At 35.1% G+C, this 18,988-nt stretch overlaps 1 protein-coding gene across 1 annotated transcript in view; it reads right to left on the bottom strand.

Annotated features, from left to right (window-relative positions):
- Positions 1-6,875, bottom strand: part of LOC121844782 (vegetative cell wall protein gp1-like) — a 7,268-nt gene extending 393 nt beyond the window's left edge. Inside the window, exons 1-4 of the mRNA XM_042315301.1 lie at positions 6,474-6,875; positions 5,950-6,031; positions 4,859-5,015; positions 104-194 (exon numbers count right to left, since the gene is read on the bottom strand). Of these exons, the coding sequence (XP_042171235.1) occupies positions 104-194; positions 4,859-5,015; positions 5,950-6,031; positions 6,474-6,677 (534 nt within the window). The 5' untranslated portion in view covers positions 6,678-6,875. The remainder of the gene's footprint in view (positions 1-103; positions 195-4,858; positions 5,016-5,949; positions 6,032-6,473) is intronic.
- Positions 6,876-18,988: the final 12,113 nt, after the last annotated feature.

The following is an 18,988-nucleotide window of genomic DNA, read 5'->3' as shown; positions in this document are numbered from 1 at the left end:
TGTGTGTGTGTGTGTGTGTGTGTGTGTGTGTGTGTGTGTGTGTGTGTGTGTGTGTGTGTGTGTGTGTGTGTGTGTGTGTGTGTGTGTGTGTGTGTGTGTGTACCTGAGGTGGTGGGTTGTCCATCTGAGGTTTGAGGATCTGTAGAGCTTCATCACGAGGATTCTGCATCTTCATAAACTTCCCCTCTGGTCTCCTACACATAGAAGACATGAGGACTGAATATAACTGAAAAAGACTGACTGAATAAGACTAAATAGACTGACTAAATAAGACTGACTGAACAAGACTGACTAAATAAGATTGAATGAATAAGACTAAATAAGACTGACTGAATAAGACTGACTGAATAAGACTGACTGACTAAGACTGACTGAATAAGACTGACTGAATAAGACTGATTGAATAAGACTAAATAAGACTGATTGAATAAGACTGACTGAATAAGACTACATAAGACTGACTAAATAAGACTGACTGAATAAGACTGACTGAATAAGACTGAATAAGACTGACTGAATAAGACTAAATAAGACTGATTGAATAAGACTGACTGAATAAGACTACATAAGACTGACTAAATAAGACTGACAGAATAAGACTGACTGAATAAGACTGACTGAATAAGACTGACTGAATAAGACTGACTAAGACTGACTGAATAAAACTGACTGAATAAGACGAAATAAGACTGACTGAATAAGACTAAATAAGACTGACTGAATAAGACTGACTGAATAAGACTGACTGACTAAGACTGACTGAATAAGACTGACTGAATAAGACTGACTGAATAAGACTAAATAAGACAAACTGAATAATACTAAATAAGAATGACTGAATAAGACTGACTGAATAAGACTGATTGAATAAGACTGACTGAATAAGACTGACTGAACAAGACTGACTAAATAAGATTGAATGAATAAGACTAAATAAGACTGACTGAATAAGACTGACTGAATAAGACTGACTGACTAAGACTGACTGAATAAGACTGACTGAATAAGACTGTTTGAATAAGACTGACTGAATAAGACTAAATAAGACTGATTGAATAAGACTGACTGAATAAGACTAAATAAGACTGACTAAATAAGACTGACTGAATAAGACTGACTGAATAAGACTGAATAAGACTGACTGAATAAGACTAAATAAGACTGACTGAATAAGACTAAATAAGACTGCCTAAATAAGACTGACTGAATAAGACTGACTGAATAAGACTGACTGAATACGACTGATTGAATAAGACTGACTGAATAAGACTGACTGAATAAGACTAAATAAGAATGATTGAATAAGACTGACTGAATAAGACTGACTGAATACGACTGATTGAATAAGACTGACTGAATAAGACTGACTGAATAAGACTAAATAAGACTGATTGAATAAGACTGACTGAATAAGACTGACTGAATAAGACTGACTGAATAAGACTGACTGAATAAGACTGACTGAATAAGACTGACTGAATAAGACCGACTGAATAAGACTGACAGAATAAGACTGACTGAATAAGACTGATGGAATAAGACTGATGGAATAGGACTAAATAAGACTGACTGAATAAGACTAAATAAGACTGACTAAATAAAACAAAATAAGACTGACTAAATAAGACTAAATAAGACTGACTGAATAAGACTGACTGAATGAGACTGATTGAATAAGACTGATTGAATAAGACTGACTGAATAAGACTGACTGAATAAGACTAAATAAGACTGCCTAAATAAGACTGACTGAATAAGACTGACTGAATAAGACTGACTGAATAAGACTGATTTAATAAGACTGACTGAATAAGACTGACTGAATAAGACTAAATAAGACTAAATAAGACTGATTGAATAAGGCTGACTGAATAAGACTAAATAAGACTGACTGAATAAGACTGACTGAATAAGACTGGCAGAATAAGACTGACTGGATAAAACTGATGGAATAAGACTGACTGAATAAGACTGACTAAATAAGACTAAATAAGACTGACTGAATATGACTGAATAAGACTGACTGAATAAGACTGATGGATGATGACTGAATACGACTAAATAAGACTGACTGAATATGACTGAATACAACTGAATAAGACTAAATACGACTGAATAAGACTGACTGAATAAGACTGAATAAGACTAAATAAGACTGACTGAATAAGACTGAATAGGACTGAATAAGACTAAATAAGACTAAATAAGACTGACTGAATATGACTGAATATGACTAAATAAGACTGAATAAGACTGAATAAGACTGACTGAATAAGACTGAATAAGACTAAATAAGACTAAATAAGACTGACTGAATAAGACTGAATAAGACTGAATGAGACTAAATAAGACTAAATAAGACTGACTGAATAAGACTGAATAAGACTAAATAAGACTGACTGAATAAGACTGAATAAGGACATGAGTCCTCACCTTTTTCCCCCGTCATCAGCCATTCTTAGCTCGGACAATCACCTGCCAGTCTGCACAGCGCAATATCAACCCAGAGCTTATCGGACTGCTTCTCTCTACCACATCACCGGATTCCTGCCGCTCCGGATCATTACTCCGGATCATCGCAGCTAGCTAGCTGCAAACGACTGGCTACTGTTAGCTAACGGCTCCGTCCCGAAGCAAGCACCAGTTAGCCTTGAGCTAGCCCCGAGCTAGACCCATATACCAGCAAATTCTAGGGCTACAATACCTCCTTTGCCAATTGGCCCTGACCCTTTATTTTCGACACAGAGCCCCGCCGATCCATCACGACTGGACTGCCGACGTGATCGCCTGATGTGGTCTCAACAGGCTATTCTGTTACAATGTCGCTGCAGAACCATCTACTATCCCCGGCCCACTAACTTCTCTGAACGCTGTGTCCCCTGCTCGCCTAGCGTAGTAGTGACTACCGAACGGCCCCAAACGGCACCCTCATTGCCTGCATCCCCATCACTGACAAACGCTCCCTTAAACACTTCAGCAAGCAGGCCTTTCTAATCGACTTGGCCCGGGTATCCTGGAAGGATATTGACCTCATCCCGTCAGTAGAGGATGCCTGGTTATTCTTTAAAAATGCCTTCCTCACCATCTTAAATAAGCATGCCCCTTTAAAAAAATGTTGAACCAGGAACAGATATAGCCCTTGTTTCACTCCAGACCTGACTGTCCTCGACCAGCACAAAAACATCCTGTGGCATTCTGCATTAGCATCGAATAGCCCCCGTGATATGCAACTTTTCAGGGAAGTTAGAAACCAATATACACAGACAGTTAGAAAAGCCAAGGCTTTTTCAAACAGGAATATGCATCCTGTATTACAAACTCCAAAAAGTCCATGGAGAATAAGAGCACCTCCTCCCAGCTGCCCCGAGGCTAGGAAACACTGTTAACACTGATAAATCTACAATAATTGAGAATTTCAATAAGCATTTTTCTACTGCTGGCCATGCTTTCCACCTGGCTACCCCTACCCCGGTCAACAGCTCTGCACCCCCCACAGCAAGTTGTCCAAGACTCCCCCATAACCCTCTCCTTCCGGACTCATATTGAGCATCTCCAATCCAAAATTAAATCTAGAATTGGCTTCCTATTTCACAACAAAACATCCTTCACTCACGCTGCCAAACATACCCTCGTAAAACTGACTATCCTACCGATCTTTGACTTCAGCGATGTAATTTACAAAATAGCCTCCAACACACTACTCAGCAAATTGGATGCAGTCTATCAGAGTGCCATCCGTTTCATCACCAAAGCCCCATATACTACCCACCACTGCGACCTGTATGTTCTCATTGGCTGTCCCTCGCTTCATATTCGTCGCCAAATCTACTGGCTCCAGGTCATCTACAAGTCTCTGCTAGGTAAAGCCCCGCCTTATCTCAGCTCACTGGTCACCATAGCAGCATCCACCCATAGCACTCACTCCAGCAGGTATATCTCACTGGTCATCCCCAAAGCCAACACCTCCTTTGGCCGCCTTTCATTCCAGTTCTCTGCTGCCAGTGATTGGAAAGAACTACAAAAATCTCTGAAGCTGGAGACTCACATCTCCCTCACTAACTTTAAGCATCAGCTGTCAGAGCAGCTCACAGATCACTGCACCTGTACATAGCCCATCTGTAAATAGCCCACCCAACTACTTCATCCCCATATTGCTATTTATTTTATTGCTGAGTATCTCTACTTGCACATTCATCTTCTGCACATCGATCACTCCAGTGTTTAATTGCTAAATTGTCATTATTTCGCCAATATGACATATTTATTGCCTTACCTCCCTAATCTTACCTCATTTGCACACACTGTATATAGACTTTTTCTATTGTGTTATTGACTGTATGTTTGTTTATTCCATGTGTAACTCTGTGTTGTTGTTTGTGTCGCACTGCTTTGCTTTATCTTGGCCAGGTCGCAGTTGTAAACGAGAACTTGTTCTCAACTAACCTACCTGGTTAAATAAAGGGTTAGGGTTATATATATAATATATAAATACCTGGTTAAATAAAGGGTTAGGGTTATATATATAATATATAAATACCTGGTTAAATAAAGGGTTAGGGTTATATATATAATATATAAATACCTGGTTAAATAAAGGGTTAGGGTTATATATATAATATATAAATACCTGGTTAAATAAAGGGTTAGGGTTATATATATAATATATAAATACCTGGTTAAAAAAAGGTGAAATAAAAGGAAAAAAAATAATGACTGAATAAAACAGACTGAATAAGGATGAATAGAATATGTATGCAAATTTAATAGAAGCTGAATGGAAACTGAATAGAAGCAGAGTAGTCTGGAGTCAGAATAGAGTTTTCATGATGCTGAGCACTGTGTGTCTGTGACCTCTGACCTCTTGCCGGGCGGTAGGGCATCAGTCACGGGCGGAGGAGAGTCGTACTGTCTGATGATATCCTTGATGTTACTGCTGGGTACAATGTCTACCTGAGGCAACACTGATGACTTCACCACCTCAGCAGCAGGGGGAGCAGGACTGGTCACCACCGGGGCTACACATCACATAGGGAGAGAGAGGACTGGTCACCACAGGGGAGAGAGGACTGGTCACCACAGGGGAGAGAGGACTGGTCACCACTGGAGAGAGAGGACTGGTCACCACAGGGCAGAAAGGACTGGTCACCACTGGGGAGAGAAGACTGGTCACCACTAGGGAGAGAGGACTGGTCACCACAGGGGAGAGAGGACTGGTCATCACAGGGGACAGAGGACTGGTCATCACAGGGGACAGAGGACTGGTCACCACTGGAGAGAGAGGACTGGTTACTGGTAATGTCTGATTGTGGTATATATCATATGATGTCTGATTGTGTTATAAATCATGTGATGTCTGATTGTTATAAATCATGTGATGTCTGATTGTTATAAATCATATGATGTCTGATTGTTATAAATCATATGATGTCTGATTGTTATAAATCATATGATGTCTGATTGTGGTTTGTATCATATTATGTCTGACTGTGTTATAAATCATGTGATGTCTGATTGTGTTATAAATCATGTGATGTCTGATTGTTATAAATCATGTGATGTCTGATTGTGTTATAAATCATGTGATGTCTGATTGTGTTATAAATCATGTGATGTCTGATTGTGTTATAAATCATGTGATGTCTGATTGTGGTATGTATCATCTTATGTCTGACTGTGTTATAAATCATGTGATGTCTGACTGTGTTATAAATCATATGATGTCTGATTGTGGTATGTATCATCTTATGTCTGATTGTGTTATAAATCATGTGATGTCTGATTGTGTTATAAATCATGTGATGTCTGATTGTGTTATAAATCATGTGATGTCTGATTGTTATAAATCATATAATGTCTGATTGTTATAAATCATATAATGATTATAATATAATAATATATAATCATATAAAATCATATAAAATCATGTGATGTTATTAATGAATGAATTACCAAACTTCCTGGCAGGTTCCTTGTTGATGGGGACGGCTGGAGACTTCTGATGAGGAACCCCGTCTTTACCTGCGGTCTTGGCCTGAGGAGGAGGGAGCCACACAACACACACCTGAAGTCCTAACATCCTACAGATACACCACAGTCAACCTGAAGTCCTAACATCCTGCAGATACACCACAGTTAACCTGAAGTCCTAATGTCCTGCAGATACACCACAGTCAACCTGAAGTCCTAACATCCTGAGCTGCAGAAACACCACAGTCAACCTGATGTCCTAACATCCTGCAGATACACCACAGTCAACCTGAAGTGTTACCTGGGCAGGTATAGGTACTATACTCTTAGGAAAAAGGCTTCCTAAAAGGGTTCTTTGACCGTCCCTATGGGAGAACCCATTGAAGAACCCATCCGGTTTCCTTGTAGAACCCTCTGTGGAAAGGAAAATACTTGGAACCCAGAAGGGTTCTTCAACGGGTTCTCCCATGGGGACAGGTTCTACACTCAGGTACGTATCAACTCACCTGGGTGGAAGGATAGGGGTCAGGGAGGCTGGCTGGATATGGCTGTACCTCAGGACTGGTGGGCTGGCTAGCCCCAGGGTAGACAGGGACAGGCTGGGTAGTGGAGTTGGGTCTAGGGGTCTGGCTCTGGGGGGCAGGATAGGGGTCAGGGAGGCCGGCTGGACTGGAGGTGGCAGGGGAAGCAACATAGGGGCTGGGAGGCATGACAGCATACGGGCTGGCTGGACTGGAAGTTGCATAAGGGCTAGGAGTGATGCTAGCATATGGGCTTGGGGGAAATGTGTGTAGGGGCTAGGGGGAAGAGAGTGGGGAGGAGGGGGCTCATGGGGGTGAGGTGAGGGGGGAGGTGGGTGGCGAGGTCATGGGGGATGTTACTAAAGCCATGGCCTGCATTGTCATCTGCTGGGCCTGGGGAGGAGGGAAGAGGGGCAGGGGGAGGAGGGGGAGAGGAAGGGGAGGGAGAGGAAAGGAGGTGAATAAGTTAGATGTAACCTACAGTACCATAATGATGGTTAATAAGTTAGACGTATCCTACCATAATGATGGTTAATAAGTTAGACGTAACCTACAGTACCATAATGATGGTTAATAAGTTAGACGTAACCTACAGTACCATAATGATGGTTAATAAGTTAGACGTAACCTACTATAATGATGGTTAATAAGTTAGATGTATCCTACAGAACCATAATGATGGTTAATAAGTTAGACGTAACCTACTATAATGATGGTTAATAAGTTAGACGTAACCTACCATAATGATGGTTAATAAGTTAGACGTATCCTACCATAATGATGGTTAATAAGTTAGACGTAACCTACAGTACCATAATGATGGTTAATAAGTTAGACGTAACCTACAGTACCATAATGATGGTTAATAAGTTAGACGTAACCTACCATAATGATAATAAGTTAGATGTAACCTACAGTACCATAATGATGGTTAATAAGTTAGACGTAACCTACTATAATGATGGTTAATAAGTTAGATGTATCCTACAGAACCATAATGATGGTTAATAAGTTAGACGTAACCTACTAATGATGGTTAATAAGTTAGACGTAACCTACCATAATGATGGTTAATAAGTTAGACGTAACCTACAGTACCATAATGATGGTTAATAAGTTAGACATAACCTACCCATAATGATGGTTAATAAGTTAGACGTAACCTACAGTACCATAATGATGGTTAATAAGTTAGACGTAACCTACCATAATGATGGTTAATAAGTTAGATGTAACCTACAGAACCATAATGATGGTTAATAAGTAAGATGTAACCTACCATAATGATGGTTAATAAGTTAGATGTAACCTACCATAATGATGGTTAATAAGTTAGACGTAACCTACAGTACCATAATGATGGTTAATAAGTTAGACGTAACCTACCATAATGATGGATAATAAGTTAGAAGTAACCTATAATGATGGTTAATAAGTTAGACGTAATCTACAGTACCATAATGATGGTTAATAAGTTAGACGTAACCTACCATAATGATGGTTAATAAGTTAGATGTAACCTACAGAACCATAATGATGGTTAATAAGTAAGATGTAACCTACCATAATGATGGTTAATAAGTTAGATGTAACCTACCATAATGATGGTTAATAAGTTAGACGTAACCTACAGTACCATAATGATGGTTAATAAGTTAGACGTAACCTACCATAATGATGGTTAATAAGTTAGACGTAACCTACAGTACCATAATGATGGTTAATAAGTTAGACGTAACCTACCATAATGATGGTTAATAAGTTAGATGTAACCTACAGAACCATAATGATGGTTAATAAGTTATGTAACCTACCATAATGATGGTTAACCTACCATAATGATGGTTAATAAGTTAGACGTAACCTACAGTACCATAATGATGATTAATAAGTTAGACGTATCCTACCATAATGATGGTTAATAAGTTAGACGTAACCTACAGAACCATAATGATGGTTAATAAGTTAGACGTAACCTACCATAATGATGGTTAATAAGTTAGACGTAACCTACCATAATGATGGTTGATAAGTTAGACGTAACCTACGATAATGATGGTTAATAAGTTAGACGTAACCTACCATAATGATGGTTAATAAGTTAGACGTAACCTACAGAACCATAATGATGGTTAATAAGTTAGACGTAACCTACAGTACCATAATGATGGTTAATAAGTTAGACGTATCCTACAGTACCATAATGATGGTTAATAAGTTAGACGTAACCTACAGTACCATAATGATGGTTAATGTTAGTAACCTAATACCATAATGATGGTTAATAAGTTAGACGTAACCTACAGTACCATAATGATGGTTAATAAGTTAGATGTAACCTAAAGAACAATAATGATGGTTAATAAGTAAGATGTAACCTACCATAATGATGGTTAATAAGTTAGATGTAACCTACCATAATGATGGTTAATAAGTTAGACGTAACCTACAGTACCATAATGATGGTTAATAAGTTAGACGTAACCTACTATAATGATGGTTAATAAGTTAGATGTATCCTACAGAACCATAATGATGGTTAATAAGTTAGACGTAACCTACTATAATGATGGTTAATAAGTTAGACGTAACCTACCATAATGATGGTTAATAAGTTAGACGTAACCTACAGTACCATAATGATGGTTAATAAGTTAGACGTAACCTACAGTACCATAATGATGGTTAATAAGTTAGACGTAACCTACAGTACCATAATGATGGTTAATAAGTTAGACGTAACCTAACATAATGATGGTTAATAAGTTAGATGTAACCTACAGTACCATAATGATGGTTAATAAGTTAGACCTAACCTACTATAATGATGGTTAATAAGTTAGATGTATCCTACAGAACCATAATGATGGTTAATAAGTTAGACCTAACCTACTATAATGATGGTTAATAAGTTAGACGTAACCTACAGTACCATAATGATGGTTAATAAGTTAGACGTAACCTACAGTACCATAATGATGGTTAATAAGTTAGACGTAACCTACAGTACCATAATGATGGTTAATAAGTTAGACTTAACCTACAGTACCATAATGATGGTTAATAAGTTAGATGTAACCTACAGTACCATAATGATGGTTAATAAGTTAGATGTAACCTACCATAATGATGGTTAATAAGTTAGATGAAACCTACAGAACCATAATGATGGTTAATAAGTACAGTAACCTACCATAATGATGGTTAATAAGTTAGACGTAACCTACAGTACCATAATGATGGTTAATAAGTTAGACGTAACCTACCATAATGATGGTTAATAAGTTAGACGTAACCTACAGTACCATAATGATGATTAATATTAACCATAATGATGGTTAATAAGTTAGACGTAACCTACAGAACCATAATGATGGTTAATAAGTTAGATGTAACCTACAGAACCATAATGATGGTTAATAAGTTAGACGTAACCTACTACCATAATGATGGTTAATAAGTTAGACGTAACCTACCATAATGATGGTTAATAAGTTAGATGTAACCTACAGAACCATAATGATGGTTAATAAGTTAGACGTAACCTACCATAATGATGGTTAATAAGTTAGATGTAACCTACAGAACCATAATGATGGTTAATAAGTTAGATGTAACCTACAGTACCATAATGATGGTTATTAAGTTAGACGTAACCTACAGTACCATAATGATGGTTAATAAGTTAGACGTAACCTACTATAATGATGGTTAATAAGTTAGACGTAACCTACCATAATGATGGTTAATAAGTTAGACGTAACCTACAGTACCATAATGATGGTTAATAAGTTAGACGGAACCTACTGTACCATAATGATGGTTAATAAGTTAGACGTAACCTACCATAATGATGGTTAATAAGTTAGACGTAACCTACAGTACCATAATGATGGTTAATAAGTTAGACGTAACCTACTATAATGATGGTTAATAAGTTAGATGTAACCTACAGAACCATAATGATGGTTAATAAGTTAGACGTAACCTACCATAATGATGGTTAATAAGTTAGACGTAACCTACAGAACCATAATGATGGTTAATAAGTTAGATGGTTAATAAGTTAGACGTAACCTACAGTACCATAATGATGGTTAATAAGTTAGACGTAACCTACAGTACCATAATGATGGTTAATAAGTTAGACGTAACCTACCATAATGATGGTTAATAAGTTAGATGTAACCTACAGTACCATAATGATGGTTAATAAGTTAGACCTAACCTACCATAATGATGGTTAATAAGTTAGATGTATCCTACAGAACCATAATGATGGTTAATAAGTTAGACGTAACCTACAGTACCATAATGATGGTTAATAAGTTAGACGTAACCTACAGTACCATAATGATGGTTAATAAGTTAGACGTAACCTACAGTACCATAATGATGGTTAATAAGTTAGACGTAACCTACCATAATGATGGTTAATAAGTTAGATGTAACCTACAGTACCATAATGATGGTTAATAAGTTAGACGTAACCTACTATAATGATGGTTAATAAGTTAGATGTAACCTACAGAACCATAATGATGGTTAATAAGTTAGACGTAACCTACTATAATGATGGTTAATAAGTTAGACGTAACCTACTATAATGATGGTTAATAAGTTAGACGTAACCTACCATAATGATGGTTAATAAGTTAGACGTAACCTACAGTACCATAATGATGGTTAATAAGTTAGACGTAACCTACAGTACCATAATGATGGTTAATAAGTTAGACGTAACCTACCATAATGATGGTTAATAAGTTAGATGTAACCTACAGAACCATAATGATGGTTAATAAGTTAGACGTAACCTACCATAATGATGGTTAATAAGTTAGATGTAACCTACAGTACCATAATGATGGTTATTAAGTTAGATGTAACCTACAGTACCATAATGATGGTTAATAAGTTAAACGTAACCTACAGAACCATAATGATGGTTAATAAGTTAGACGTAACCTACCATAATGATGGTTTAATAAGTTAGACGTAACCTACAGTACCATAATGATGGTTAATAAGTTAGACGTAACCTACCATAATGATGGTTAATAAGTTAGATGTAACCTACAGTACCATAATGATGGTTAATAAGTTAGACCTAACCTACTATAATGATGGTTAATAAGTTAGATGTATCCTACAAAACCATAATGATGGTTAATAAGTTAGACGTAACCTACAGTACCATAATGATGGTTAATAAGTTAGACGTAACCTACAGTACCATAATGATGGTTAATAAGTTAGACGTAACCTACAGTACCATAATGATGGTTAATAAGTTAGACGTAACCTACAGTACCATAATGATGGTTAATAAGTTAGACGTAACCTACCATAATGATGGTTAATAAGTTAGATGTAACCTACAGAACCATAATGATGGTTAATAAGTTAGATGTAACCTACCATAATGATGGTTAATAAGTTAGACGTAACCTACCATAATGATGGTTAATAAGTTAGACGTAACCTACAGTACCATAATGATGGTTAATAAGTTAGACGTAACCTACTATAATGATGGTTAATAAGTTAGATGTATCCTACAGAACCATAATGATGGTTAATAAGTTAGACGTATCCTACCATAATGATGGTTAATAAGTTAGACGTAACCTACCATAATGATGGTTAATAAGTTAGATGTAACCTACCATAATGATGGTTAATAAGTTAGACGTATCCTACAGTACCATAATGATGATTAATAAGTTAGACGTATCCTACAGTACCATAATGATGATTAATAAGTTAGACGTATCCTACCATAATGATGGTTAATAAGTTAGATGTAACCTACCATAATGATGGTTAATAAGTAATGATGGTTAATAAGTTAGACGTAACCTACAGTACCATAATGATGGTTAATAAGTTAGATGTAAGATTTAGACGTAACCTACAGTACCATAATGATGGTTAATAAGTTAGACGTAACCTACCATAATGATGGTTAATAAGTTAGATGTAACCTACAGTACCATAATGATGGTTAATAAGTTAGACGTAACCTACTATAATGATGTTTAATAAGTTAGATGTATCCTACAGAACCATAATGATGGTTAATAAGTTAGATGTAACCTATAGATGGTTAATAAGTTACCACCTATAATGATGGTTAATAAGTTAGACGTATCCTACCATAATGATGGTTAATAAGTTAGACGTAACCTACAGTACCATAATGATGGTTAATAAGTTAGACGTAACCTACAGTACCATAATGATGGTTAATAAGTTAGAGGTAACCTACCATAATGATGGTTAATAAGTTAGATGTAACCTACAGTACCATAATGATGGTTAATAAGTTAGACGTAACCTACTATAATGATGGTTAATAAGTTAGATGTATCCTACAGAACCATAATGATGGTTAATAAGTTAGACGTAACCTACTATAATGATGGTTAATAAGTTAGACGTAACCTACAGTACCATAATGATGGTTAATAAGTTAGACGTAACCTACAGTACCATAATGATGGTTAATAAGTTAGACGTAACCTACAGTACCATAATGATGGTTAATAAGTTAGACGTAACCTACTGTACCATAATGATGGTTAATAAGTTAGACGTAACCTACTTTAATGATGGTTAATAAGTTAGACGTAACCTACCATAATGATGGTTAATAAGTTAGATGTAACCTACAGTACCATAATGATGGTTAATCAGTTAGACGTAACCTACTATAATGATGGTTAATAAGTTAGATGTATCCTACAGAACCATAATGATGGTTAATAAGTTAGAAACGTAACCTACTATAATGATGGTTAATAAGTTAGACGTAACCTACCATAATGATGGTTAATAAGTTAGACGTATCCTACCATAATGATGGTTAATAAGTTAGACGTAACCTACAGTACCATAATGATGGTTAATAAGTTAGACGTAACCTACAGTACCATAATGATGGTTAATAAGTTAGACGTAACCTACCATAATGATGGTTAATAAGTTAGACCTAACCTACTATAATGATGGTTAATAAGTTAGATGTAACCTACAGAACCATAATGATGGTTAATAAGTTAGACGTAACCTACAGTACCATAATGATGGTTAATAAGTTAGATGTAACCTACCATAATGATGGTTAATAAGTTAGATGTAACCTACAGTACCATAATGATGGTTAATAAGTTAGACCTAACCTACTATAATGATGGTTAATAAGTTAGATGTATCCTATAATGATGGTTAATAAGTTAGACGTAACCTACTATAATGATGGTTAATAAGTTAGACGTAACCTACAGTACCATAATGATGGTTAATAAGTTAGACGTAACCTACAGTACCATAATGATGGTTAATAAGTTAGATTAACCTACAGTACCATAATGATGGTTAATAAGTTAGACGTAACCTACAGTACCATAATGATGGTTAATAAGTTAGACGTAACCTACTTTAATGATGGTTAATAAGTTAGACGTAACCTACCATAATGATGGTTAATAAGTTAGACGTAACCTACAGTACCATAATGATGGTTAATCAGTTAGACGTAACCTACTATAATGATGGTTAATAAGTTAGATGTAACCTACAGAACCATAATGATGGTTAATAAGTTAGACGTAACCTACTATAATGATGGTTAATAAGTTAGACGTAACCTACCATAATGATGGTTAATAAGTTAGACGTATCCTACCATAATGATGGTTAATAAGTTAGACGTAACCTACAGTACCATAATGATGGTTAATAAGTTAGACGTAACCTACAGTACCATAATGATGGTTAATAAGTTAGACGTAACCTACCATAATGATGGTTAATAAGTTAGACCTAACCTACTATAATGATGGTTAATAAGTTAGATGTATCCTACAGAACCATAATGATGGTTAATAAGTTAGACGTAACCTACAGTACCATAATGATGGTTAATAAGTTAGACGTATCCTACAGTACCATAATGATGGTTAATAAGTTAGACGTAACCTACAGTACCATAATGATGGTTAATAAGTTAGACGTAACCTACAGTACCATAATGATGGTTAATAAGTTAGACGTAACCTACCATAATGATGGTTAATAAGTTAGATGTAACCTACAGTACCATAATGATGGTTAATAAGTTAGACGTAACCTACTATAATGATGGTTAATAAGTTAGACGTAACCTACCATAATGATGGTTAATAAGTTAGACCCTACCATAATGATGGTTAATAAGTTAGACGTAACCTACAGTACCATAATGATGGTTAATAAGTTAGACGTAACCTACAGTACCATAATGATGGTTAATAAGTTATGATGGTTAATAAGTTAGATGTATCCTACAGAACCATAATGATGGTTAATAAGTTAGACGTAACCTACTATAATGATGGTTAATAAGTTAGACGTAACCTACCATAATGATGGTTAATAAGTTAGACGTAACCTACAGTACCATAATGATGGTTAATAAGTTAGACGTAACCTACAGTACCATAATGATGGTTAATAAGTTAGACGTAACCTACAGTACCATAATGATGGTTAATAAGTTAGACGTAACCTACCATAATGATGGTTAATAAGTTAGACCGTAACCTACAGTACCATAATGATGGTTAATAAGTTAGATGTAACCTACCATAATGATGGTTAATAAGTTAGATGTAACCTACAGTACCATAATGATGGTTAATAAGTTAGACCTAACCTACTATAATGATGGTTAATAAGTTAGATGTATCCTACAGAACCATAATGATGGTTAATAAGTTAGACGTAACCTACAGTACCATAATGATGGTTAATAAGTTAGACGTAACCTACAGTACCATAATGATGGTTAATAAGTTAGACGTAACCTACAGAACCATAATGATGGTTAATAAGTTAGACGTAACCTACAGTACCATAATGATGGTTAATAAGTTAGACCTAACCTACTATAATGATGGTTAATAAGTTAGATGTATCCTACAAAACCATAATGATGGTTAATAAGTTAGACGTAACCTACCATAATGATGGTTAATAAGTTAGACGTAACCTACAGTACCATAATGATGGTTAATAAGTTAGACGTAACCTACAGTACCATAATGATGGTTAATAAGTTAGACGTAACCTACAGTACCATAATGATGGTTAATAAGTTAGATGTAACCTAAAGAACAATAATGATGGTTAATAAGTAAGATGTAACCTACAGTACCATAATGATGGTTAATAAGTTAGACGTAACCTACCATAATGATGGTTAATAAGTTAGATGTAACCTACAGTACCATAATGATGGTTAATAAGTTAGACGTAACCTACTATAATGATGGTTAATAAGTTAGATGTAACCTACAGAACCATAATGATGGTTAATAAGTTAGACGTAACCTACCATAATGATGGTTAATAAGTTAGACGTAACCTACCATAATGATGGTTAATAAGTTAGAGTAACCACCATAATGATGGTTAATAAGTTAGACGTAACCTACAGTACCATAATGATGGTTAATAAGTTAGACGTAACCTACAGTACCATAATGATGGTTAATAAGTTAGACGTAACCTACCATAATGATGGTTAATAAGTTAGATGTAACCTACAGTACCATAATGATGGTTAATAAGTTAGATGTAACCTACTATAATGATGTTTAATAAGTTAGATGTATCCTACAGAACCATAATGATGGTTAATAAGTTAGACGTAACCTACTATAATGATGGTTAATAAGTTAGACGTACCACCATAATGATGGTTAATAAGTTAGACGTAACCTACAGTACCATAATGATGGTTAATAAGTTAGACGTAACCTACAGTACCATAATGATGGTTAATAAGTTAGACGTAACCTACCATAATGATGGTTAATAAGTTAGATGTAACCTACAGTACCATAATGATGGTTAATAAGTTAGACCTAACCTACTATAATGATGGTTAATAAGTTAGATGTATCCTACAGAACCATAATGATGGTTAATAAGTTAGACGTAACCTACCATAATGATGGTTAATAAGTTAGACGTAACCTACAGTACCATAATGATGGTTAATAAGTTAGACGTAACCTACAGTACCATAATGATGGTTAATAAGTTAGACGTAACCTACAGTACCATAATGATGGTTAATAAGTTAGACGTAACCTACCATAATGATGGTTAATAAGTTAGATGTACAGTACCATAATGATGGTTAATAAGTTAGATGTAACCTACCATAATGATGGTTAATAAGTTAGATGTAACCTACAGTACCATAATGATGGTTAATAAGTTAGACGTAACCTACTATAATGATGGTTAATAAGTTAGATGTATCCTACAGAACCATAATGATGGTTAATAAGTTAGACGTAACCTACTATAATGATGGTTAATAAGTTAGACGTAACCTACCATAATGATGGTTAATAAGTTAGACGTATCCTACCATAATGATGGTTAATAAGTTAGACGTAACCTACAGTACCATAATGATGGTTAATAAGTTAGACGTAACCTACAGTACCATAATGATGGTTAATAAGTTAGACGTAACCTACCATAATGATGGTTAATAAGTTAGATGTAACCTACAGTACCATAATGATGGTTAATAAGTTAGACGTAACCTACTATAATGATGGTTAATAAGTTAGATGTATCCTACAGAACCATAATGATGGTTAATAAGTTAGACGTAACCTACCATAATGATGGTTAATAAGTTAGACGTAACCTACAGTACCATAATGATGGTTAATAAGTTAGACGTAACCTACAGTACCATAATGATGGTTAATAAGTTAGACCTAACCTACTATAATGATAATAAGTTAGATGTATCCTACAGAACCATAATGATGGTTAATAAGTTAGACGTAACCTACAGTACCATAATGATGGTTAATAAGTTAGACGTAACCTACAGTACCATAATGATGGTTAATAAGTTAGACGTAACCTACAGTACCATAATGATGGTTAATAAGTTAGATGTAACCTACAGTACCATAATGATGGTTAATAAGTTAGACGTAACCTACTATAATGATGGTTAATAAGTTAGATGTATCCTACAGAACCATAATGATGGTTAATAAGTTAGACGTAACCTTATAATGATGGTTAATAAGTTAGACGTAACCTACCATAATGATGGTTAATAAGTTAGACGTATCCTACCATAATGATGGTTAATAAGTTAGACGTAACCTACAGTACCATAATGATGGTTAATAAGTTAGACGTAACCTACAGTACCATAATGATGGTTAATAAGTTAGACGTAACCTACCATAATGATGGTTAATAAGTTAGATGTAACCTACAGTACCATAATGATGGTTAATAAGTTAGACGTAACCTACTATAATGATGTTTAATAAGTTAGATGTATCCTACAGAACCATAATGATGGTTAATAAGTTAGACGTAACCTACTATAATGATGGTTAATAAGTTAGACGTAACCTACCATAATGATGGTTAATAAGTTAGACGTATCCTACCATAATGATGGTTAATAAGTTAGACGTAACCTACAGTACCATAATGATGGTTAATAAGTTAGACGTAACCTACAGTACCATAATGATGGTTAATAAGTTAGACGTAACCTACCATAATGATGGTTAATAAGTTAGATGTAACCTACAGTACCATAATGATGGTTAATAAGTTAGACCTAACCTACCATAATGATGGTTAATAAGTTAGATGTATCCTACAGAACCATAATGATGGTTAATAAGTTAGACGTAACCTACTATAATGATGGTTAATAAGTTAGACGTAACCTACAGTACCATAATGATGGTTAATAAGTTAGACGTAACCTACAGTACCATAATGATGGTTAATAAGTTAGACGTAACCTACAGTACCATAATGATGGTTAATAAGTTAGACGTAACCTACCATAATGATGGTTAATAAGTTAGATGTACAGTACCATAATGATGGTTAATAAGTTAGACGTAACCTACCATAATGATGGTTAATAAGTTAGATGTAACCTACAGTACCATAATGATGGTTAATAAGTTAGACGTAACCTACTATAATGATGGTTAATAAGTTAGATGTATCCTACAGAACCATAATGATGGTTAATAAGTTAGACGTAACCTACTATAATGATGGTTAATAAGTTAGACGTAACCTACCATAATGATGGTTAATAAGTTAGACGTATCCTACCATAATGATGGTTAATAAGTTAGACGTAACCTACAGTACCATAATGATGGTTAATAAGTTAGACGTAACCTACCATAATGATGGTTAATAAGTTAGATGTAACCTACAGTACCATAATGATGGTTAATAAGTTAGACGTAACCTACTATAATGATGTTTAATAAGTTAGATGTATCCTACAGAACCATAATGATGGTTAATAAGTTAGACGTAACCTACCATAATGATGGTTAATAAGTTAGACGTAATCCTACAGTACCATAATGATGGTTAATAAGTTAGACGTAACCTACTACCATAATGATGGTTAATAAGTTAGACGT

This window comes from Oncorhynchus tshawytscha, unplaced genomic scaffold, assembly GCF_018296145.1.
Source record: "Oncorhynchus tshawytscha isolate Ot180627B unplaced genomic scaffold, Otsh_v2.0 Un_contig_976_pilon_pilon, whole genome shotgun sequence".
Classification (NCBI taxonomy): Eukaryota; Metazoa; Chordata; class Actinopteri; order Salmoniformes; family Salmonidae; genus Oncorhynchus; species Oncorhynchus tshawytscha.
The sequence above is the reverse complement of the archived record's forward strand: the minus strand, read 5'-3'. Positions and strand labels throughout refer to the sequence as shown.